Here is a 24,335-nt window from a genome sequence, read left to right as displayed (position 1 = left end):
AACACTCAACTATAAAGATAGAGATGGAGGTGGCTGGCACATCACTCTCTGTATAATCCAGTTTTGTAGTTAGGCCGCAGGTCCAAAGATAGTGGACTGCAATTGTATTTTATTTGAGTAAGGCCTGTTCAAAATGATAACTGTTAGAACCTATCAAGCATAGTTATGTCATTTTAAATGTGGTTTTAATGAAGCAATGGATAATGTGGTTGGAGAATCTGGTAAGGAAGACCAAGGATGATTTGATAGAAAGTACAGCACAACTATCTGCTAACAGTAAAATGGGCCTCACTATATGCAGTCATGTTTTTCTGTTTTTCAACTGCATGTTTTAGGGATACTATTACACTTTTGTCCTTTATTTCCTGCTGAGTGCTTAGCAACAAAAAGTGATTTAATTGAATCCATTAGTTTGTTCCATCTGCTTATTCTATCTTTGTCAATAGTGAGCCACCTGCTGGTGCTTAAGTACCTCACTACTGACAAAATATTCCCCAACACTACTGAGAGTCCAGTGGAAGTACAACTGGGAACATGAGCACATTGTTTATCTCCAGACTCCTGTATTTGGAATTATCTCTGCCATACTGCGACCGTTCCTCTACTCTTTTACCCCAACTTAAAAAATAGACCGATAGTCTGTTGTGTTTGATAAAATTATGCTCCTGTGCGAAATACAATTTGAATCATGCAAAGCAGTTTTACACAGAAAGATTTATAATTTAATTTTAATGGCTAATAAGTCAAGTGCAATAACCCTCATGAGACCCACTGGGACACCTCAATTAATCTCCCCATGGGACTCATGGAATACGAGCTCCCCTGCCAGTAGGTGGAGGCCTGCCCAGCTGGGGCTCGTAAATCTGGCTTATAAAAGACGACTGGGACTGGGACCAGCATGATCGGTAGTCCCAATTGGGACCTTTGAGCTGTAACCTGCATTGTGGCCTTTACTTTGTGTTGGTTTATGAAATACCATTTAGCTTACCTTCTCAGGCCTCCTGAGCTTTATACTGATGACAAGGAAAATGGTGGCTGTGATTCTGGATGACCTGACAACAACAAAATGCCCCAGCATGGGAACAAGGTCAGCGGGTGTTTGAAAATGCTGCTTTTTGGAAGGCTAGAGGTCTTTGATGCAGGTGTAGAAGACTGGGCCCAATATACTGAACGGACTTGGTATTTCTTCCAGGCAAATTATATTGTTGGAGAGGACTGACAGAAGGTAATGCTCCTCACCACTTGTGGGTCCCCAACATTCAGCGTAATCAAGAACCTGACCTGCCTGGCGGCCCCGGACTCAAGGACCTTTGGCGCGTTAGTGGCACTTGTCTCGAATCGTCATGAATCATTACGACCCGAAGCCATCAGTAATTATGCAGAGGTAACGGTTCGATACGGCCGGACGAACCCAAGCAGAATTGATTCCGGAATTTCTGACGCGCCTTTACAAGTTAGCCAAACATTGTGACTTCGGCCCACCCTTTCCTGAGATGGTAAGGGATCATTTGGTGTGTGGCATTAACAAGATGGATGTGAAAAAGGCCATAGAGGTGTCACTCTCCCGTGGGAATGTGGAAAAGGAGGTCCAGAAGCTCCAGACTTCCATGGCATACACAGCGGTCCTCATTCCGAAGAGCTATTCCGCCCCCGCGACCCCACCCCCCCAAATGATATGGCTCACACAAACTAGTCACCACCAAAACAGCACCAGAGGCAGACCTGGTGGCCAAGGGGCACCGGGTCCAATGGGACAACACCCCAAAGGACGAAGAGAAATACCCACAACAGTGTTGCACTTGTGGTCACAGGTACCATGGCGAACGAGGCTACCAGAATCGACAGCGAACGCATCACCAGGCCGGGTGACACAAGTGCCCCGAGCCAGGGCTTTGCCCTTAGCCCTGCCTGATGAAGAAGACCTAATGCAGTTAATTTGCATCATGGCTCCAAAGTAACACCAATTAGAATACGGCTTCAAGTCAACAGTCATCCCTTGGACATGGAAACTGGCCTCCTAAGCCATGATTGGTTGCAAAGACTTAATCTGGTCTGGCAACATATTTTCCAGATCGGTACTGATGGTCTTTATGAAGTCCTCCGAAAGTATCCGGAGGTTTTCCAGGAGGGCTTAGGGTTAATAAAGGGGGCCAAAGCGAACATTTATGTTGGCCCGGAGGTTCAGACCAAATATTTCAGGGCCCATACGCTCTGCTGACTGAAGTGAGCGAATAATTGAGCCAACTGGAGAGCTTCAGCATCACACACCTGCTCCAGTTCACAGAGTGGCAGCGCAAGTGGTCCCGGTGCTGAAGCTGGGCAAGTCCAGCTGCCTGTGTGGTAATTATGATGTGGAGATGCCGGCGTTGGACTGGGGTGAGCACAGTAAGAAGTCATACAATACCAGGTTAAAGTCCAACATGTTTGTTTCAAACACTAGCTTTCGGAGCACTGCTCTTCCTCAGTTGAATGAAGAGCTATGTTCCAGAAACATATATATAGACAAATTCAAAGATGCCAGACAATGCTTAGAATGCGAGCATTTGCATGTAATTAAGTCTTTACCGATCCAGAGATAGGGGTAACCCCAGGTTAAAGAGGTGTGAATTGTCTCAAGCCAGGACAGTTGGTAGCATTTCGCAAGCCCAGGCCAGATGGTTGGGGATGAATGTAATGCGACATGAATCCCAGGTCCCGGTTGAGGCCATACTCAAGGCGTGCTGAAGGCCGCCTTGGAGAACGCTTACCCGGAGATCAGAAGCTGAATACCCTTGACTGCTGAAGTGTTCCCCGACTGGAAGGGAACATTCTTGCCTGGTGACTGTGACTTGGCCAACGTTGTCTACCTCAGGAAAGGATGTCCCGAAGCCTGGTACATTGGCGAGACCATGCAGACGCTGAGACAACAAATGAACGGACATCGCACGACAATCACCAGACAGGACAGAGTAGAATAGAACCTGTCCTTGGTTAAGGGTACCCTACATCCCAAGAGAAAAATAAGACCCAGTATTGTGACCCTTCAAGCTTCGCGTTGAGGATCAAGAGAACAAAGTGTAGCCATCTGGGATGGCCACTTCCAACTAGGTACAAAGCAAAAGTCCAGACGGTATCGAAACTCCGTCCCATGTCAATCAGACCGATTAGCATTTGATGGCCCATCTTCCCCAAATCAAAGGACTGGTACTCACGCAACCGGGACAGTCCCAGACATTTCGGCGCCACACCTGGTCCAAGAGAAACGCAAACAATGGGATCAGTGACCGCTTGGGACATGCCCAGCCAACCAGATCCCTGCCCACTTATTGGTTAAGGAATCGAACGGAGTGATCAGGGATCACCCAATTAGTAAGGCCCAAATCGAAGGACCGCCTAAAAGATCGCGAAAACCCCCTCAGTATAAGAAGAGTTTGCCATATGCTCGCTCATTTTTGGCCTTGGTACCCCAGTCACAGTCATCGCCAATCGTAGCAACACCAGAAACTAGTCCAAATTCAACGCCCGCTACCAGACGGATGAGCCCAGCTGAGCAGCTGTTACTCCTTTGAACCCGAGAGATCCAGAATTGAACAGCGGCCACTCTTTTCTGACCTAATCCGGGTGCCGGAAGTTATGTACAGGTTGTCTTAGTCGATAGGTGTAGTTAACTAGTAGTGTTTATGTTGCATGACTAATTGTGTGTAAATAAAGTACCCTTGACCTTGAATTAACTAACTGGTGTTTGGCTCTTTGATCGATAGCCGATTGAAACTTACTGTGGTATCATTCGATACCTGGCGACTCCAAGCATTCGGACATAGATAGCATAGAAAGAAAGGCAAATTCACTGATTGCCCTAATTGGAACAGAGCCACAGAAAAGACCAAGTAGAAAAGAAAGGCAGAACTTGGATAGAGCACCCTACCTAAGCCCGCACCTCCACCCCATCCCACATCTCCACCCCACCCGAAAATCCTACCTTACCTTACCTTTTTTGGACACTAAGGACAATTTAGCAGGGCCAATCCACCTACCCCTGCACATCTTTGGACTGTGGGAGGAAACCAGAGCACCCGGAGGAAACTCACGCAGACACGGGGAGAACGTGCAGACTCCGCACAGACAGTGACCCAAGCCGCGAATTGAACCTGGGACCCTGGTGCTGTGAAGCCATTGTGCTAACCATGCTGCCACTGGTCGACGTACTCACAACAAGATCCACTGAGAATGAACACCTAGGCAACCTGGGAGAGGTCCTCTGACGGTGCACTGACATGGATGTCTGCCTGAAGAGGGGCAAGTGCATTATTTTAGGCGAAATAGGTCACATACCTTGGATAGCATATCGATAAGGATGAGTTGCACCCAGTGGAAAAGGTCCAGGCTATCAAGGGAGCCCTGACATCTGAGAACGCGATGGAGTTGAGGTCCATTTCAGGGCTTGTCCGTTATTGTGGGAAGTTCATCCCGAACCTGGCTACCTTGTTGGTGCCCATATATGCCTGATTAAAGAAGACCAGAAAGCCTGCAGGTGGAGGTATTCACCAGAGTGAAGCTCTGTTATCATCCAAACTATCGATGCACTACGATCGTCAAAGCCACTCGTATCCCATGTGACGCCTCTCCATATGGAAGTAGGGCAGTGTAGTCCCAAAGGTGGAACGACGGGTTGGGAACGGCCGACAGTTTATGTGTCCAGCACCCTGGCCGACGCAGAATGCCGCTATGTGCAAATTGAGAATGAAGGACTGGCTGTGATATTTGCAGGAAAGAAATTTAATCAGCACATCTGTGGGTCTTATTTCATCAAACGATGGGCACTGTTGTTGGCAACATATGAGTACACGTTTGAACATCGTCCAGGAGCACAGATCGTATATGTGGATGCCCTCAGCGGAATACCGCTCCCTGTAAGATCCCCGCCCCTGCCATTAGCGGACAAAGTCATTTTAGGGGCAGGTTTAGCACAGGGCTAAATCACTGGCTTTTAAAGCAGACCAAGGCAGGCCAGCAGCGCGGTTCAATTCCCGTACCAGCCTCCCCGAACAGGCGCCGGAATGTGGCGACTAGGGGCTTTTCACAGTAACTTCATTTGAAGCCTACTTGTGACAATAAGCGATTTTCATTTCATTTCATTTCATTTTCATCAACATTGAATTTTATGGAGCAAAGGGACCAAACATTGGTGAAAATGCACCATGTTGTCCTACATGGTGGGCTACAAAGAAAATCCCCAAAGGAACTGTGGGTCTATCTGGCAAAACAGCAGGAACTGAGTTTGGAGGATGCCATTCTCCTTTGGGGAGCCCGGGTGGTCATTCCGTGGCCGGGCCAGCGCACAATCTTGCAAGATTTGCATTGTGGACACCCAGGTGTTTCTAAGATGAAGAAGCTCGTAAGGAGTTACGTGTGGTGGCCATGGTTCGACGGAGACATCGAGTGAATGGTGCAGCAATGTACAGCTTGCCAAGAACACCAGAATCTCCTTCTGTCAGCCTCGCTCCACCCCTTGGGATGGCAGAACATTCCTGGGGTGCTTGCATGCCAACTCTGCCAAGCTGTTTAATGTTTCTGCTCCTTAGAGATGCTCACTCCAAGTGGATGGGGATACACCAAATGTATTCCACCTTCTCACAAATCACCGTGGATAAGTTTGACAATCCTTCAGCACCCATGGGATCCCAGTGGTGCTTGTCATGGACAGTGGCACTCCCTTTACCAGCAAGGAATTACAGGTGTTTATGCGCACCAATGGGGTAAAAAACATTCAAACGCCTCATATCACCCATCCTCTAAAGGTCTGGCTGAGTGGGCAGTCTAAACATTTAAACATGAAGACACAGACAGCAGGTTCCATTGAACTGAAGTTGGCGAGGTTTTTATTTAATTACCCAATGACGCCGCAGCACAGTAGCACAGTGGGTAGCACTGTTGCTTCACAGCTCCAGGGTCCTAGGTTTGATTGCCGGCTTGGGCCACTGTCTGTGCGGAGTCTGCATGTTCTCCCCGTGTCTACATGGGTTTCCTCCGGGTGCTCCGGTTTCCTCCCACTTCCTGAAAGACATGCTGTAGGTAATTTGGACATTCTGAATTCTCCCTGTGTACCCAAGCCGGAGTGTGGCGACTAGAGGCTTTTCACAGTAACTTCATTGCAGTGTTGATGTAAGCCTACTTGTGACAATAAAGATTATTATATCACAATGGGGTAGCGCCGGCTGAATTACTGATGGGCCATGTCTCTGGACCTGCCTGAGTTTAGAGTTCCCGAGCCTTGGCGGGGTGTTAGAAAGACAGTGCGACCTCCAGAAGAAATATCACGATCACCAAACCTGTGACAGAGGATTTAAACCAGGGGACGCTGTTTGTGTTCGCAATTTCGAGGACTGCAGCCAGTGAATCCCAGGGTCCATGGTGGAGAGAAAGGGGCCAGTTTCATACATGGTCAGGATTTGAGTGCAGACCATGCAAAAGCAAGTGACCCCCCTCAAGGGCAGGATTCCTGCCCCAGTGGAATCTGTACCTTGACCACCCTCTCTGTCGTTCTTTAGCCAAGAAGCATTCCCCATCAGGGACCGATGCCTGGGCCAGCTGGATGCAGACAATTTGGCATCAGAAATGGGCACAGAGTCCTCAGTGCTCTCGAAGGACGTTGCAATCAGAGACAAACTCCAGACAGGACCCCTACTGTGTACTGCACGAAAAAGGCGCTCCCCAACACAATACATTCCCCCCTAACCCAGCCCCCACAGCTGCTAGAAGCACAGCCATGGGAGAAACGATGAAGGAGACCCCCTCTACAATCTGTTGCAGGAGGACCTTCGGACCTTTTGGGAGGGGGAAGATATAATAGCTCTCACAATACCGATCGCGGCACACCAATTGACCTCCCCGTGGGACTCGTGGAATATGAGCTTCCCCACTAGTGGGCAGAGGCCCACCCAGCTGGGACTCGTAAATCCGCCTAATAAAAGCCGGCCCGGACTGGGACCATCAGGATCAGCAGGCCCGGTTGGGACCTTTGGACTGTAAACAGTGTTGTGGTCTTTACTTGTTTTGGTTTATTAAATACTGTTTAACTTAACTTCTCAGGCCTCCTGAGCTTTTATACCAAAGAAATTACTTACTCACAGCTTGCAGTGGACTATGTGGATGCTAGACTACCTGGCAAATTGGTAATGCAGGGCCAGAGGTATAACTTGGTTCTTCTGTCCCATTGCAGAACGTACTGGCCTCACACCAATACCTACAACACAATCTTTCCTCTCACTGACTTCACGTCCCTCCCTGATGTTGTAATGACGATGTTTCTCAGGCACTCTGATGAAGCCATCATAGCTGATTCCCCAAATAACAAGATGTAAATTGAATCCTGTGGCTGCATGTTGTTAGGTGAAAGTGAAAGTGCCATTGAAAATATGCTGTCTGAATGTTAGGGCGGGATTCACCCAAACAATTTCTAAGGGCCATTTTGGGCAAGTTTGACAGGGCGTTTCTCGTTGTCTTTTGGGGTGAGAACCACTCCGTTAATCAACCATACTTAGTCATTTTTGGGCGCCTCGGGGAGTTTATCCCCAGTCAAGCACACACTTCGAAATTCTTTCAACACTGGGGACCTGAACTGGCCAGCGAGACCGGCTCCTTGGAGATCGGCGCACCATTTTTAAAGTGCGCGCTTATCCCAAACCATGCCTGCACGGATAATAGCACCACCTGCATACATGAGCATTATCCCACATCCCTCAAAGTGAGGACACCCAACTATGGGCTCACTGAGGGCCCCCTCCCTTTTCAGGCCTCCTTACCCCCCCTTTCAAGACCATCCTTCACCCAACCAACCTTTAATGGGCCTGCCCTTCACCCCCCCCCCCCCCCCACCACCTTTCATACATCCCCTCAACCCCACTTTTATGGGAATGGCCCCCCTCAGGCTCAGACTTTTGGCAGTGCCACCCTGGCACTGCCACCCATGCAACCTGTAAGTGCTCTTTCCAGACTGGCAGTGCCACACAAGCATATTGGCAATGCCAGGGTGTCAGTGCCAAGGTGCCCAGGTGCCAGAGGGAGAGCCAGGGGGATACCCTGCCCTGTTCCCGACCACCCATGGTCTCTATTGATGTGAGATCCAACCCCCCCCCCCCCCCCCCCCCGTTATACCTGATCCACGTTTGTGTAGACCAGTACAAATGGCGCCCGGTCGAGGCATCATTGGTGAGGCCGTTGATTTGCGGGGTCGGGAGAATGCGGCGCAAGAATATTTAAATGAGCTGAATGGCTCATTTAAATATGCTGATTTGGATTTTGCCCAACGAGAGCGAAATCCAGGTCACGCCATCTCATTCTTGAGTCCAAATGAGGTGGCACTATCTGCAGGATTCCAGTCTTTGTCCTGCAGAGACTTTCAAACATAACAGCAAACTGCCCTAGAAGTTTCCAGAAAAATCAGCCAATTTCTAATATCCACCATAACACTTCTCTTCACCCTCAGAAAATGGAACTTATGAAGATTTCCAACCTGCTTTAGGCTTCTAACATCAACACTCTTTCTCCAAATTTTCCACATTACCTGCCTTTTCCGGTTTATTTAGAACACAATATTGCATCATAAGGATTGGAACAGATTTTTGACATTAGGCAACGTCTTCAGGGTAGATTCCTTCCCTCATTTCAACAGAAGAAATAACTTGTAGTTCCGTTGCCATTTCAGATTCCATGCCTTCTTCAACTTTTTCAGGCGATGTGGTTTCTCCACAAATAGGGAAATTTAAGTCATCATCAGATAATTCACCCATACTTTGGTGGATGAGGGTGAATGAGCAGTTAATGCACTGTTCAATACTTCAAACCTTTTAAAGTAAAATGACAAATTACCTTTTTGCCTCGCTTCCTCCTCTTGCCTTGCTTTCAATTTTCTGCGTTTTTGACTGCCAGATTGATAGTGTCGCTTTATATTAACTAATCTTTCTTGATTTCAATTAGTGTGGATTTTCGGATAGAGCAGGCTTTTTTGGTCCTCAGCCCTGGGAGTCGAGTCGCTTCTGCTCCCATCACTGTTTGATAACCTCTACCCCAAGCACCAACCGGCTGGCTAGCTCATTGAGCACCTCTGTTGTGGCTTTTTCATAAATTCGCCCGCCCCGGTGACGCCTCGGATCTCAGCTTGATGACCTCGCCTCGCTGCTGGCTCACCACCTCCCCGCTTCGTGACTTTTTCTGCCAATTTGCCTAACCTCCGCGATGCTTCGCACCTCACCTCAACAACCTCACCTCGCTGCTGGAACGGCTGCCTGGCTATGGCCTGCTCAGCCCACAGACATCAACTGGAACAAGGCCCCCATTGGTTGAGGATCAGTGCCTAGGCACGGTGTGTTTCATTGTAAGTTTGCTTCTTCCTGAAGCCGTTACAAGTCCGTGTGCTCCAACTAATAATCTTTGATTTATAATAACTTGGTTTGGGAAAATAATTGCAAACAATCACGAGAAAAGTTAGTATGACTTTAGACTAGAAATTAACCAACATTGTTTGGTGAGTTGAATCATTTTCACTCTCTGGCTTGAAACATTGTCAGCTTTCACACAAGATCCACAAGGACTAAGATGAGTTTAACTGTGTTGAGGAAAGGAGCCAGCTCTTAGTCAAGAGTTGTGAGTCATAAAAATTAGGTCAAATCTTCTGTTCCAGTGAGGTATCCATGGATCTGGTTCCTTTTAAATGTGTCATGAAAAATATTACAGTAAGGAGTCTTACGGCATTGAACTGAGGTGAGCACAGTAAGAAGTCTTACAACACCAGGTTAAAGAGTTGTGCTCCGAAAGCTAGTGTTTGAAACAAACCTGTTGGACTTTAACCTGGTGTTGTAAGACTTCTTACTGTGCTCACCTCAGTCCAATGCCGGCATCACATCATAAAAAATATTACCTCCAATGCATAACAAATAACTTAAAAATGCCAATAATAGGTCAAAATTGTGATCATTTCCAAAGAGGTTTGTCATAGGCTAGACTGAAAAGACATTTTTTAAAAAATCATTCCCCTCCTCTGATCAATGGGTGTATTATTTACTTGTTCAAATTCAAACAACGTGAAGTAAACTTGGATTACATACCAGGAGTTGCTATCCACCGTTTATACCCTATACAGTCGAGTCCTGTTGGTGTGCTCTGGGACAATGTAAGAAACCTCAGGGGAATGTCTTTGAAGGTAGCAGAGAGAGGTGATAGAAAGGAATATCTCCTTCTGACCTAGGGAAAGGATGAAGCATTCAGAACAGGTGTATTATCTAAGCAGCCAATGCCCTAGTACAGTTGTGCACAACTTCTCTGTCCATCAGCCATGCCTGACTCCTCAGCACACAGAAGCCAAACACAGTTTGCTCATCCAAACATGCTTGGGATGTGCAAATAACAGAACAAAAAGTAAACTCGTTGATCAAAGCAATGCAAGCTAAATATTGTAACAAAGATTATTTTGCTTTAGAAATACAGCAAAGTTCACAATGTTCCACTGGTCAATGAATGACTATTTTGAAGGGTTTTACAGAACGTTTGTATAGTTATTCTGAAAGATTAAAAACAGGACGACGCTCTCAGGAGGTTAGCTTTCAATCTGTAAGCTTTACATTTTGCACTCCTGTTCCGCTATCAAACATCTTTTGTAACTAGAAATATTTTGTGAACCCATGTCCCAAACAAAGAGAAGCAGTTCGAGTGAAAGCCAAGAAATGGAACAAAACCTGAAGAGAAAAGGCAAAAAGTGTCAATAGTTAAAGAAAATCTCATGAGGAGTAAACTTGCAACGTGTAAGCACAGAAGGAGCACACTGAATTTGTTTTGGCTTTCACCATCATTGAGAGATGAGTTATGAACTGGAGACACTACGGGGATCTGCTCTTTAGGCTCTATGGGTAATGTAGTTGGGTAAGACAAAGATGAAATAAGTTTTTCGAAAATGGAGGTGCAAATCAGGATTCCTCTAGTTGCTATGTGTAGTGACAATGCAAATATCTTTGTGAAAATTTCCTCTGTTTGATGTTTAAAGTCAGGCTTTAAACACTTTCTGAAATAGCTTACTCACATTTTCGCGAGGAATTACAAATAGGAGGAAATTTCCAGAAAGAAAAAATATGCAATCGCAATACATAGCAACCAGGAAAATTCATACCTCCATAATGAGTTATACCTCTTTACATCTTGTGCTAAAACGATATCAACACAGTATTCAGTTTGCTAATGGAAAGGACAATGATGAAGATCTCAAGCCTGGGGTTTCATTGGAAGTCAACGACAGGAGAACTTCCCTCATTTTCTCGAAGTCAAATAGCCAGTCACTGAATTGGCTAATTCAAATGGAATCCTTTTGAGAGCCGTGCACTGTTTGCACATACTCTTAATGTCATCTCCTGTTACTTATATCCAATCTTCTATCGTACTTTGAAATCCAATGAAACTCCAAAGAGCCTTAGAAAGACGAGAGTATGCCAAGGTGACCCAGCCAATCGGGACTGCTGGGTCACCTAAGAATGAAGATAATACAGAACGGTAATGATTGAAAAGACAGCTTGTGAAGTGAAGCACCCAAGACACACAGCTACAAGAAGAAGGCTGCAGGGCGTAAGAGGCAGCAGCTCACAATACTTCAGACGGCTTGTTGGGTTATCTTACTTCATTGCGAACCGGAGCGTTGGTTCTGCCATGCCTTGTTCTGCTGTTCTCAAGTTCTTCAACCAACCTTCTCCGTCTGGTTCTTGCCTCTTCCAACAATAATTCATCCGAGCTGCAACGTTTGAGAGGCATTAAAGATATCTCCTCTGTTTCATCTTCACTGTCTAGTTTACACTTCCCTTCGGGCTCAGGGCGATCAAATAACCAGGCCACTTGCTCAAGGTCTGAAAACGGTCGCTGGCGTGGATGATTCTGGTGATGTTTTCGCAGGATGGTTGGCACAGTTGAGTCCCTCTCCTGTGCTGTCTGGGTTGCATGCTTACTTACTTCCTGTGTGGCAGTGCCAGGCAAAGAAATGTTTCAGATTCAAACAATAAAGGAGTGAAAATGAACACGTGTGACATATTGATGAACGTGGGAAAACTGAGGGATACTAAAATTCCATTTAGTTGTTTGGTGGTGCAGAACTTGAGCTGTGCTGAAAAAAGAGACATGTTGAAAGCTTTCATCTTGTACTCATCTGAACACTTGCAAAAATACCAGGAAAAGGGGGGGGGGGAATTATCTTGTATTCTCTTGCTATACAGCCTTCTCTTCTCATACAGTATAAATTGTTGTTTTCCCCTTATCCTGGTATTGTTTCGAGATGTCCTGATGAGTGCAAGACAAAAAGCTTTGACATGTCTCTTTTTTTCAGCAATACTTAAATTCCAAACATCATGGAGCAGTATTAGTGCTATCCAGTATAGCAGGATTGTTATCCATCTTGTTACGGCTTTCTGGGGCGGGCCAATGGCACTGGAAGCAGACATTTCTGGTTTGTAAGCTTGTTGGGACAATCTCTCCTATTCCTTCCACTTCCCTCCCCTAATACATAGCAAACTGATTGAAATATATGGTCCAGAGCATTTTCATCCCAAGAATGGTAGTTCTGTAGAACATTACAACATAGTGTATTGGGATGCAGGAAGCATTTTATGAGTGAAGCCATAGTTCTCAAACTGAATACTTTACATATCTCGTCACAACCACTGTAATATTCTGGTTATGCCATTCCTGAATAAAATTTTTTCAAATGTTGAACTTTACAAGATGGCGATCATACTAAACTCTATTTGGAAACAGGCCCAGTTGATTTGGAATGTAGTGGCAGAAAAGGGGGGCAGCTGGTGTTCTGTGCATGGAGACACACAGGCATGGAAACAACACATACACAGAGTGAAGAAGAAAGGTCTGCTGTGGTGTAAAGCAACGGTAAAGATTGTTTTGTGTGAGTCACCAAATCGGATTCTGGTGAAAATTGGCTCTTTGTTCAGAGAAATGGGACTTGTGGAGATTTGAGGACCAAGGAGTCACTGAAGTGGGCCTTACTGCTGGAAATCTGTTTGGGATACGAGGAAGATTGAATGGAATTACTTTAAAATTACACTGGAAGATTTGCGCTGGCGTGGCAAAGAGAAGGATGGGTTTGGAAGTTATCTCTCAAGGCTAAAGGGGCGGGGGCGATGCCTGGGATAAAAAAAGATGGAGTAGAGAGTACATGGTCTGAAGTTGTTGAACTCAATGTTAAGTGCAGAAGAATGTGGGAGGCCGATTCTCCAATTAGGAGCCCAAGTGTTCACGCCGTCATGAACGCCGTCGCGTTTCACGACGGCACGAACCGGGCCCTGGTACGACCGATTCTGTACCCCACAGGGGGCCAGCATGGCACTGGAGCAGTTCACGCCGCTCCAGCCTCCTTTTGCAATGCCAAATGGGCACTGCGCCAATCCGCGCATGCGAAGGTGGGCCGCACCAACCTGCGCATGCACGGAGGACTTCTTTAGCGCTACCGGCCCCCCGACTCAACATGGCATCGGTGTTCAGGGGCCGGCCGCGCAGGGAAGTAGGCCCAGGGGGGAGAGGCCGGCCCGTCGATCGGTGGGCCCCGATCGTGGGCCAGACCCCATCGGAGGCCCCCCTGGTGAAGGGGCCCCCCTCGCCCCCACAGGCCGCCTCCCGACCGTTCGTGCAGAGTTCCCGCCGGCAGCGACCAGGGGTGAACGGCGCTGGCGAGACTCTGTCGTATCGGCGCGGCCGCTCGGCCGGAGAAGCGGCAGCCCCGCCGATTCTAGCAGGCCACGACCGGTGCCATGCCAAACGCGCCGGCACAAATGGTGCCGATTCTCCGCACTTCGGAGAATCGCGCGCCGGCGTCAGGGCATCGTGGCGTGGCTGCGCCGATTCTCCGGCCCGGCACGGGGCTCAGAGAATCGCCCTCCATGAAGTGCTTAATCGGAAGATGAGGTGCTGTTCCTCCAGTTTGGGATGGGACTCACTGGAACGTTGCAGCAGGCCAAGGATGGACATGTGGGAATGAGAGCAAGACGGGTGAATTGAAAGGGTGAGCAATAGGAAATTCGGGGTCATGCTTGCAGACTGAGCAGAGGCATTTCTCGACGTGGTCACCCTGGAGGAATTTGACTGAATGTTTGAAGCAGGATCTTGGGCTGAAGTGAGTCTGACAGGTGTTGCTCTAATGTACTGATATGGGCTGAGGGGAGGGACTTTAGGTCGGAAAGACCTTAGCTGCATTGTTTATCATAGATAGATGGAGGTGGATTAATTTTATTTCATATATATTGTGTGGTCAATCAGAAGCAGCACTGACTCTGATTGGAGGCAATGAAAGCCATGAGGGGCAGTTTGTTGAAACTAATTTGCTTCTGCACCTCCTGGTTATGTTACTTCGACGTGGTTTGAAAGGGAAATAATGTTTAACCAATTTATTGGAAGTTTTTGAGGAAATAACATGTGCTGTGGATAAAGGGAAACTGGTGGATGTACTGTACTTAGATTTCCAGAAGGCATTGGATATGAAGTCACATCAAAGATTATTGCAGAAAATAAAAGCTCAAGGTGTAGGGGATAACATAATGGTATGAATAGAAGATTGGCTAACTAACAGGAAACAGGGAGTAGGCATAAATGGGTCATTTTCTGCTTGGCAGGATGGAACAAATGGTCTGCCACAGGAATCAGTGCTGGGGCCTCATGTTTTTTCCAATTTATATCAATGACTTGGATGGAGGGATCAAACTGTGGCAGCTAAATTTGCTGATAATGCAAAGGTATGTAGGAAAATACCTTGTGAAGAGGACATAAGAAGCCTACAAAGGGATATAGATAGGTTAAATGAGTAGGCAAAGATCCTGCAAATGGAAAAATAGGGTAAAATATGAAATTATCCATATCTAAATGGTGAGATATTGCACAGCTCTAAGATGCAGAGTGATCTGGATGTCCTAGTGCTTGAATTGCAAAAGGTTGGGAGGTCGGTAGAAAGGTGGAGTTGAGGATACAATCAGATCAGTCATGAGCAAGCTCGAAGGGCTGAGTGGCCTACTTCTACTCCTAGTTTGTATGTATGTTTGTACCTATATGGAGGTACAGCAAATTATTAGGAAAGTTAATAGAATGTTGTTGTTTATTGCAATGAAAATTGATGGAAAAAGTAGGGAAGTTATGCTTCAGTTATACGGGGCATAAGTGAGACCACACCTGAAGTGCTATGTATAGTATTGGTCTCATTATTTAAAGAAGGATGTATATGTGTTAGAAACAGTTCAAAGAAAGTTTACTAGACTAATACCAGGAATGGTCAGGTTGTCTTACAAGGAAAGGTTGTAGAAGTTAGATTCCCATTCATTGGAGTTTAGAAGAGAACGAGGCGACTTGATTGAAACATATAAGATCCTGAGGGGTCTTGACAGGGGGGATGTGGAGAGGATGGTTCCTCTTGTGGGAGAATCTAGTTCTAGGAGTCACTTATTCAAAATAAGGGGTTGCTCATTTAAGACAGAGATGAGGAGATTTTTTTTCTCTCGGAGGGTCTTGAGTCTTCCTCACAAGACGGTGGAAGCAGCATCTTTGAACATTTTTAAGGCAGAGGTAGACAGGGTGGAAGGTTATCGGGGAACAGGCAGGAATGTGGAGTTGAGGTTACAATCTGATCAGTCATGATCATGTTGAATGGTGGAGTTGGCTCGAGGGGCTGAGTGGCCTACTCCTACTCTTAATTTGTATGTTTGTGATGCCCCATCAGTTGCTCTTTTACCTACAGACATGGCACAAAGTTATTTATTTTGTACTACATTAAATAGAATTGAAGGCTGGTGCATTGGGAAATGTTCCCTCATCGGCTAAGGTATTGGGGATGTGGGGCAAGAAATAGGAACAGAATGTCTGCTTTGACATTCAATATTAGCATGGCTGAGCTTCTACTCTTAGCCTATCCCCATAGCTGGTGCCAAGGAATCCAGATCTGGCAGCAACTGATAATCTAAAAGAGACATTGCTGATTTGACAGCAAGGTAATATGACGTGATACATAGAACATAGAACAGTACAGCACAGAACAGGCCCTTCGGCCCTCGATGTTGTGCCGAGCAATGATCACCCTACTTAAACCCACGTAACCCGTATACCCGTAACCCAACAATCCCCCCATTAACCTTACACTACGGGCAATTTAGCATGGCCAATCCACCTAACCCGCACATCTTTGGACTGTGGGAGGAAACCGGAGCACCCGGAGGAAACCCACGCACACACGGGGAGGACGTGCAGACTCCACACAGACAGTGACCCAGCCGGGAATCGAACCTGGGACCCTGGAGCTGTGAAGCATTGATGCTAACCACCATGCTACCGTTGTATGCTTCATTTATTACTGGAAACACCTAAAGGGATAGGATTGGAGAAGTAGCATTTTATACACATAGAACATACAGGGCAGAAGGAGGCCATTTGGCCCATCGAGTCTGCACCGTCCCACTTAAGCCCTCACTTCCACCTTATCGCCGTAACCCAATCACCCCTCCTAACCTTTTTGGTGACTAAGGGCAATTTAGCATGGCCAATCCACCTAACATGCACATCTTTAGACTGTGGGAGGAAACCGGAGCACCCAGAGGGAACCCACGCAGACACAGGGAGAACGTACAGACTCCGCACAGACAGTGACCCAAGCGGAATCGAACCTGGGACTCTGGCGCTGTGAAGCCACGGTGCTATCCACTTGTGCTACCGTTCTGCTCAGTTTTTTTAATAACAGGAGTGACCACCTCCACGCGCCCCCCCCCCCCCCCCACATCAACATAAGCTAACGCTTCCCCCCACTGTCTCACCCTCCCTAACTGTTTAGGTATTTTATTGGTTCCACATTTTATGTGACATATTTTTCGGGTTTTAGTTATTCACCATCAGAAAACGGGAGGGGGGTATTACATAGAACATACAGTGCAGAAGGAGAACATTAACTACCCTCAATCGGCAAGTTAGTAAAAGGACAACGTTCTCAGGACTTAGCCCATTAGATATTACTTCTAGTGGGTGGCACTAAAAGCTGTGCAAGTTAGGTGGATTGGCCATACTAAATTGCCCTTTGTGTCCAAAAAGGTTAGGTGGGGTTACTGGGTTACAGTGATAGGGTTGAGGTGTGGCTTTAAGGTGGGGTGTTCTTTCCAAGGACCGGTGCAGACTTGATGGGCCGAATGGCCGCCTTCTGCACTGTAAATTTTATGATTCTATGATAATGTTTAATATTGCCCTGTGTGGGTTAAATAGATGGCTTTATTTATCTGTCATTATCAAGGTTACAAGACACACTGATTCCACTGCACTCAATGACTGTCACATATTGTGTTCTGTAGATATGCTTATACAAAAGCAAAAAATAACCAGGCTGGCCTAAGCACCGATGGAGTAATAGATGTGTAATAGCTACCACTGGCCAGTAGATGGTAGCATCGTCATTTCAAAACAAAATATCACCCGTATTTGTTTTTAATGTTGTGTGTCCTGGCACTTTGCAACAAATATTTGAAAAAGGCGCAATTATGGCACATTGGCTGACTCCCCAGTTTGGGAGACTGTGGTCAGCTGCCTCAAAGCCCCTGGAGATTCAGTCAAATGATCTCCAAATATTCTGATCAATATTATAGCATTTCTGATGACTAACATCAATCCTAATCAAATAGAAATTTGATTGTGAATTTGCCTTCATATAGGTTTTCTTAGTGATTACATTTAAAGTTTATTTATTCAATTTATGTTGCTTAAAAAGGTTCTTGCAATTTCCAGGGGCAAAACACACGCAGACTTATGTAACATGTTCTTCACCCGGTTGCTGTCTCTCTCAATTTATTCTCAAAATTTACATGAATAGACCCACATCATTGCTTTGTCGTGATGCAAAATTTTAATTCTCTCACAGAAACTTGCATTTTGTTATATGGTGTTTTGTCAATCATTCATGAGCTTGCAGTTAATAAGAATATGCATTGAGGAAAAGCATTTATTATGGTGATCAGAAGGTTGATCTTAGACCTGCAGTTCTGTACAATACTTCCCGAACCACTCACCTCATCTTTGGCGATATCAATGGCGGAGGAAGTTGTATTTAGACTTGTCTGCGATTGACTACTAATGCCACTGTCTTCTTTCTGACATTCATAATTCAGTGATTGTACTGAAAGAAGAAGATTTCCTCTCGGTTTCAATGCTGTTGGCCTTTCGGGTCCTTCTAACACTCCATCTGTTGTCCTGCTAGAGTCAAGGGAGGTCCAGGATGATGTGCTAGCTCGGTTGCTACTGCGGAAGCTTCTCCGAAAATTTGACCTTGGGCTTTGTGGTTTAGGACTCATTGGCCTCGCAGGGAAAGTGGAGTCAAAGCATTCTGGAATCACACCAGGTCTGTTCCATGTTGGGCTTAACTGATTCAACAAGGCATTTGGAAGGGTTTGATTTGATGTGGTTTGGAAACGATCTTCAGATTCTAGACAACCGTCAAACGTCAATTTAAGTTGTAATCCATTTGGTGATGTCCTTTTAACCCTCTGCCCCACCAGCTTCATGCAGTCATCTTGCTCAAGAGAGCTATCGGAAAGCTGGTCTTTACTTGGTGCCTGAGGAGATGAGGGAGATGAAGCTGCTGAAGAAGGGGTATTTTCTATCTGTTCCATCGAGATCCTCCTCGCATATTCACTGTGCACCTGAGACTGTGATCTTGCAGCTTGAATTTCTTCACCAGCTGTATTTGAAGTGCTCAATGGACTCATTGCCTTTGGAGACTCAGATTCACTCAGTTTCATAAATTTTCTCCAAGTCAAATGCCTTGTCTTCCCTTCATCGCCATCGTTCCTCTTATGCGATTTAGAATTTTGATCTTTGTCTCCAGATTTTGTTTCAAAGAACACCGAAAGCGACTTATTGGCAAAAACCCTTTTCATTCTAAGATTAAGGCTATCAGCACTTTTGCTCTTTTTGCACCTGTTTCCGGTCACAGGAGGTATTTTGACGCTTTGCTCTTCAGCAGTACTCTCATCACCTTCCATGGAGTCTGTGCTCCTGCTGTGGAAGTGTCGGCCATTTTCTGCCACTCTCTGAACCTCTTCCATGTCTTCGGCCTCCTGAATTATGTCAGGGCCAAATGCACTTTTCAAACTTTCACTGACCAGACTACTTCTTTCAAAAACCTCATCATCATCATCCGATCCATCTAGCGTAGGGTATTCACTCTTGTTGCTACTCCTGAAATGATAGGACAGATGAGGTTTATAACTAGGGCCATGGGTTTTGTACACCGTAGCACCATCTATGTTGCCCTTTGTTTGTGCTTTACTCTCATCTGCATCTCTGGCCAGTTGACCTCGATGTTCACCCTTGCTTTCAGGTTGACGCTCTTGTGTTGAGGCTTTGCTTTTCCTGAATGATGCCATTTTGGTGAAAACTGAAAATTTGGAGTTTTTAATAGATGCGCTGAAAGAGTTTAATGAAGACAAAGATCCAAACCGATCATCTCCTTTAGTGTTGGTCTGTTTCTGTACAGCTTTGTGAAGACTGCTATTACTTCCAAATTGGTAAATATTTTCATCTATTTCCTCACTGGTTGTACTGTTACCATCAGTATCATAAACAAGTTGAGGAATATCACTGGATTCGGCGTCTAATTTTATTGTCTCTTGGCTTCCATTTTCTCTTCTGTATAGATGTTCATCCAGCATGTTGTCATAATCCAACTTAGCATCACTCTCACCCTGCAGAGTGCCTGCCTCTGCTGGAAGGGCCATATATTGTCTATCTAGATTTTTGTTTGCAATTCCAGTGTCCTCTAACTCTGCCTCCAAAGGAAGGTCACTTGTCATTGATCCAATATCACCAATATAGAAGTGACTATTTTCTGTACTATTTTTAGGAGCTTTATTATTATCCCTTGATGCTTCAATGAGAAAGAATGTTGGCACTAATTCAGCATCAATTGTGGATACTTTTTTAGTTGTTTTTGTTGTGTTCAGTTGTTGAGAAGTAGTAGCATGTGATACTGTGAATCCTTCAATGAAAGTCTCCTTTTGCTTAGAATTTGAAACAAGACTGGCTGCACCTGGTTCTATGCTAGTTTGAGATGGGTATTCATGTGCTTCTACTTCTTCATTGGAAATTTTTGTTATGTTTAAGTTTTGTTCTGTAGTTTCTTTGAATGAAGAACACAATACATTTGTTTCTGAACTTGTTCCAGTGCAGTGTTTAAAAGATTGTCTAATCAGCTCAATTGGACAATCATTTTCCTGGCCGGAGAAATTAATAGAATTTTCACTTTTGGCATATGGGTCTTCAGGAGAGATTTCACTTACTTCTATTGTTGTATCGAATAAAAGCTCAGTTATTGGTTCAGAAGTGCAATCCTCACCATCTGAGTTTGCGTCAGGACAACTCCCTGTGTTGGCTGAAAATGTGTTTCCTCCACTGTCCTTTCTAAGATCAATCTCTTGTGGCTGTACTTCTAGACTTCTGGCCTCTGGTGCAATGTATGATGAGCTGCTATCCAGGCCTGATGTCTGACTTGGCTCAATTGTCTCAAAATCTCTGTCAAGACATTTCTCATGTTCTCCTGTTTCTGTCAATAGTAAGTCAGAGATTTCCCCTTGCTTACCCTTAACAAAATCTTCCTGCGATTGGTTCTCTGATGAACTCTGACGGACCTTTAGTTCTCCCTCTTGAAAATATGTTGCATGTTTTTCTGTGAAACTTGTGCTTTGTGTCCTTGCGGATATCTGTTCACTGTTCCCTGATCCTGTCTGGAGAGAATCTCCCGCAGTTCCTTCAAAATTGGCTTTGATAGAAGAATTGACAGATTCCAGTCCGGCTCCAGTAATGTTGTCCTGTGTGCTTTCTACAGCACCGGAATCATGTGAAACTTCCTCAGTCTCTGACCTCTGCGTGAGTGTTTCACAAGTAATTTCATCACAATCTAGTTTTGCTTCAAATGAATAGTGAGCAGCCTCTGAGCTTCCTTTATTAATATGGACACTTATAACTCCATTTACTCCTGCAGACTTTTCACTCAGGTCTTGATCTGCTTTGCGGCAAATCACAGAGGATATTGTCTCAATTGCAGTGGTTTCACTAAAGTCTGTGTATCCATCCGACTCCTGAAAATCCCTAGTTAGCTCTACCTGGCTTTCAACAATGAATCCAGGTTGGTCAGAGGTTTCTTCATTGGTCCTCAGTTCCACTGCAAGATTTCTGACATTGATCTCTTGTGGGTTCTCAGTCGAAATTCCAAAGGGCTCTAGTTTGGCCTCTGATTCAGGGGCACTTGTTTCTATCGTTGGGGAGTTCCCTTCCAATGGGGAAGAATTATTTTCCTCTGAACTTTTCAGAGCAGAGGTTTTACTTATTTCCGACCTTGTGTCGGGGCAGCTCTCAGGGGGGACTAATTCTGTGTCAAAAGGAGTTTCAGTTAGATTCTGATCTGTACCCAGAGGAAGCCAGGTTGACCCTGAATCTGAGATAATCCCAGTAGGCACCGCGTTTGTCCCAGGACTGACTGCGTTGGGAAGCAGCTCGGTTTCAAATGGGATCTCACCTTGATCTTGTTCTGTGTCCAGTGATGTCCAAGTTGGCTCTGATTTAAATCTAGCAAAAATCTCACTTGTCTTAGAACTTCCTGCAGCAGAGTCTGGTTTTACTTCAAGGGAACATTCACTTCGATCTTGGTTTATACTCAGCAAAGCCCAGACTGACTCTGACACAATTTCAGCACTCGCCCCGAAAGAATTCCTGCTGGCAGGTGATTCAATTTCAACAGGAATTTCACTTGTATCTTGATTTGTATCCGGAGGAGGCCAGGTTGGCTCAGATTCAAATCTACCAAAAATCTCACTTGTCCCAGGTGCAGCGGCGCTGGAATCTAGCACTTTATCAGTGGGAATTTCCCTTTGATCCCGATCGGTGTCTGGAGAAAACCAGGTTGATTTTGTTCCGACAGAGACCTCACGTTTCTCAGGATCAACCTGAGTGGGATTTGATTGCACTTGAGAGAAAGTTGCACTTGGATCCTGGTTTGCATCCACAGAAACCCAGCAGCGTTCTAACTCTGCTATAATTCCATTCGAAATTTCACTTGTCTCAGGAAAAGTCTGAAGGGGCTGTAATTCACCTTCAATAGGAATTTTATTTAGATCATTGTTTGCATCCAGAGAAAGGCAGATTGGCTCTGATATGAGTTCAGTAGAAACCTTAGTTAGCAGAGGACAAGGTTCAATTGGATTTGACTCGAGTTGTTGTGGAATCTCACATGGGCAAGGGTTCGCACCCAGAGGAGCCCAGATTATCTTTGATTCTGTTATAGCGGCAGGAGGAATCTCATTTGTCTCGGGACAAATTCCAGTGGAACCTCGATTTATTTCCGAGGGAATTTCACTTAAGACTTGGTTTCTGTTCAAGGAAGCCCAGTCTGACTCAGTCAGAGGAATTTTACTTGGATCTGGTTTAATTCCATCAGACGTGTGACATATCCCAGGGCAAATTGCGGCAGACTCCGTTTGTTTATTCAGGGAAATCCTTTTTGGCTCTGCTGCTTCTGACGAAAGAACACTTGACTCTATTTTATTGTCCAAAGGAATCTTATTTAGCAGTGCTTTTGTTTCAGGCAAAATCTCAAACTGTTCTGCTGTGTGCGGAGAATTCTCCTTTGAGTCCCATTTCAAATCAGGACCACTGCCGCTCCCATGTGCTTCTAGAAAAGTAGCAGATAGCGTTTCTGACCAAGGTGCGATTGCATTGTGACTGGTTTCTGCTTCAAAAGAACCACTACACTTTTCAGAATTTAATTCATAAGGAAGTTCATTTGTCCCTGTATTTGTCAGAAAAAATAATTCACTTGTCTCTGATTCTGTCTCAAAAGAAACGTCGCTAGTTTCAGAAGTGATGTTGAGCGCAGGTTGACTGGTTCCTGAATGAAGAGCGCGTTGCTCAGAGGGTGTACTGAATTGGATGCTGAAATTCACTTCAGATGTCTCTGCAGAGAAGCCACTTAACTCTGATTCCAGCCCTCGTGCAGTTCCATTTCCCTCCTGTGCCTTGCAGGATATGCCACGTGGCTTTGAATCTCGACAAAAGGCAGTTGTATGAGGCCTTATCTGTGGGTACAGCGGCGGTATTGTATCCAAAGAGCTCGTATTGAGTTGTGGTTTGGTAGATGCATGAATTAGCCTTCCTAAGCTATCAGGATCAATGTCATTTGCCTTAATCGTTACTTCAGGTTGAGGGACAAAAATATGTGAAGAAGTCCAACTGTGTTCTAGTTTTGTTTCCCTCTTTGCTGGTGCCTTTTCTACGGTAGTTTTATTTGGCTGGTGTTGTACATCAGGAGAAACTTGGCTGGGCCCTGGAGGTTCCTCCTCCTCTGAGCTGTCTTCCTCTTCGGATTCACAGTGTTCAGAAAGACTCTCTATGGACTCGGAAACCTGCTGAAAGAAAGGAAAGGAATACTGTTACTCAGGTCCTGGAATATTAGGATGATTCACCTCTTTTACCTGACAAAAAAAAACTTTGTTATGTCACAAAAATAGGAAATACCGGACAATCTCAGAAGGTTTGACAGCATCTGTGAAGAGGGAAGGGAGGTAATGTTTCGAGTTTGGATGACTCTTTGTCAAAGCTGGAAAGAACTGGAAATATACCATTGTTTAGTTGCCATACCTTCATACTCTTTTTTTCTCCCCCCTTGGAGAACATGGTGGAGCATTGGAAGGATTTTGCAGGCAGATTAACAACCTAATTTGGGCCATATGAATATGTCTTCCTGGAGCACCTGAGCCTGCAAGTGGAACTTGAACTAGGGCTTTGCCAACCCGGATGCAGCAGCACGCCACCAACAGAATCACTCAGGCTTCTACTGCAAATCGGCAGCACGGGGGCACAGTGGTTAGCACTGTAGTCTCACAGCAGCAGGAGCCAGGTTCGATTCCAACCTTGGGTGACTGACTATGTGGAGTTTGTATGTTCTCCCCATGTCTGTGTGGGTTTCCTCCGGTTTCCTCCGACAGTCCAACGGTGAATTGGCTATGCTAAATTTCCCCTTAGTGTCCAAAGATTGTGCAGATTAGATTACTGGTTTCTGAACTTTAGGGATTCTGTGAAACCCTTTAGGGAGTGATACATGAATTGTTAGAGAACAGTGGCTTTGTAGGCAAGGTGTTGCTTGAAACCTTTTATATTCTTAAATTTGCTTCTGTTCTGCTCTTTCACCTTTAGGCATTATCGTTTATGGAGGTGAATTCCTCATGTGGGTGGTAGATGGGTGTGAAACATGTTTTGTCTAATCAAGGAATCTTATGTTCACCCGCCAACATTTCTGAAAATTGCCTTATTTA

At 45.5% G+C, this 24,335-nt stretch overlaps 1 protein-coding gene across 2 annotated transcripts in view; it reads right to left on the bottom strand.

Moving 5' to 3' along the window:
• The window catches only part of arhgef4 (Rho guanine nucleotide exchange factor (GEF) 4), a 494,960-nt gene that overhangs the window by 187,616 nt on the left and 283,009 nt on the right, over positions 1-24,335 (bottom strand). For both annotated transcript variants that reach the window (XM_038817106.1, XM_038817107.1), the window contains exons 3-5: positions 18,042-23,429; positions 11,638-11,967; positions 10,083-10,218 (exon numbers count right to left, since the gene is read on the bottom strand). In XM_038817106.1, coding sequence (XP_038673034.1) covers positions 10,083-10,218; positions 11,638-11,967; positions 18,042-23,429 — 5,854 coding nt within the window. The remainder of the gene's footprint in view (positions 1-10,082; positions 10,219-11,637; positions 11,968-18,041; positions 23,430-24,335) is intronic.

Source organism: Scyliorhinus canicula, chromosome 13 (assembly GCF_902713615.1).
Source record: "Scyliorhinus canicula chromosome 13, sScyCan1.1, whole genome shotgun sequence".
Taxonomy (NCBI): Eukaryota; Metazoa; Chordata; class Chondrichthyes; order Carcharhiniformes; family Scyliorhinidae; genus Scyliorhinus; species Scyliorhinus canicula.
Note: the sequence above shows the minus strand (reverse complement) of the source record. Positions and strands in the feature narration are given on the sequence as shown.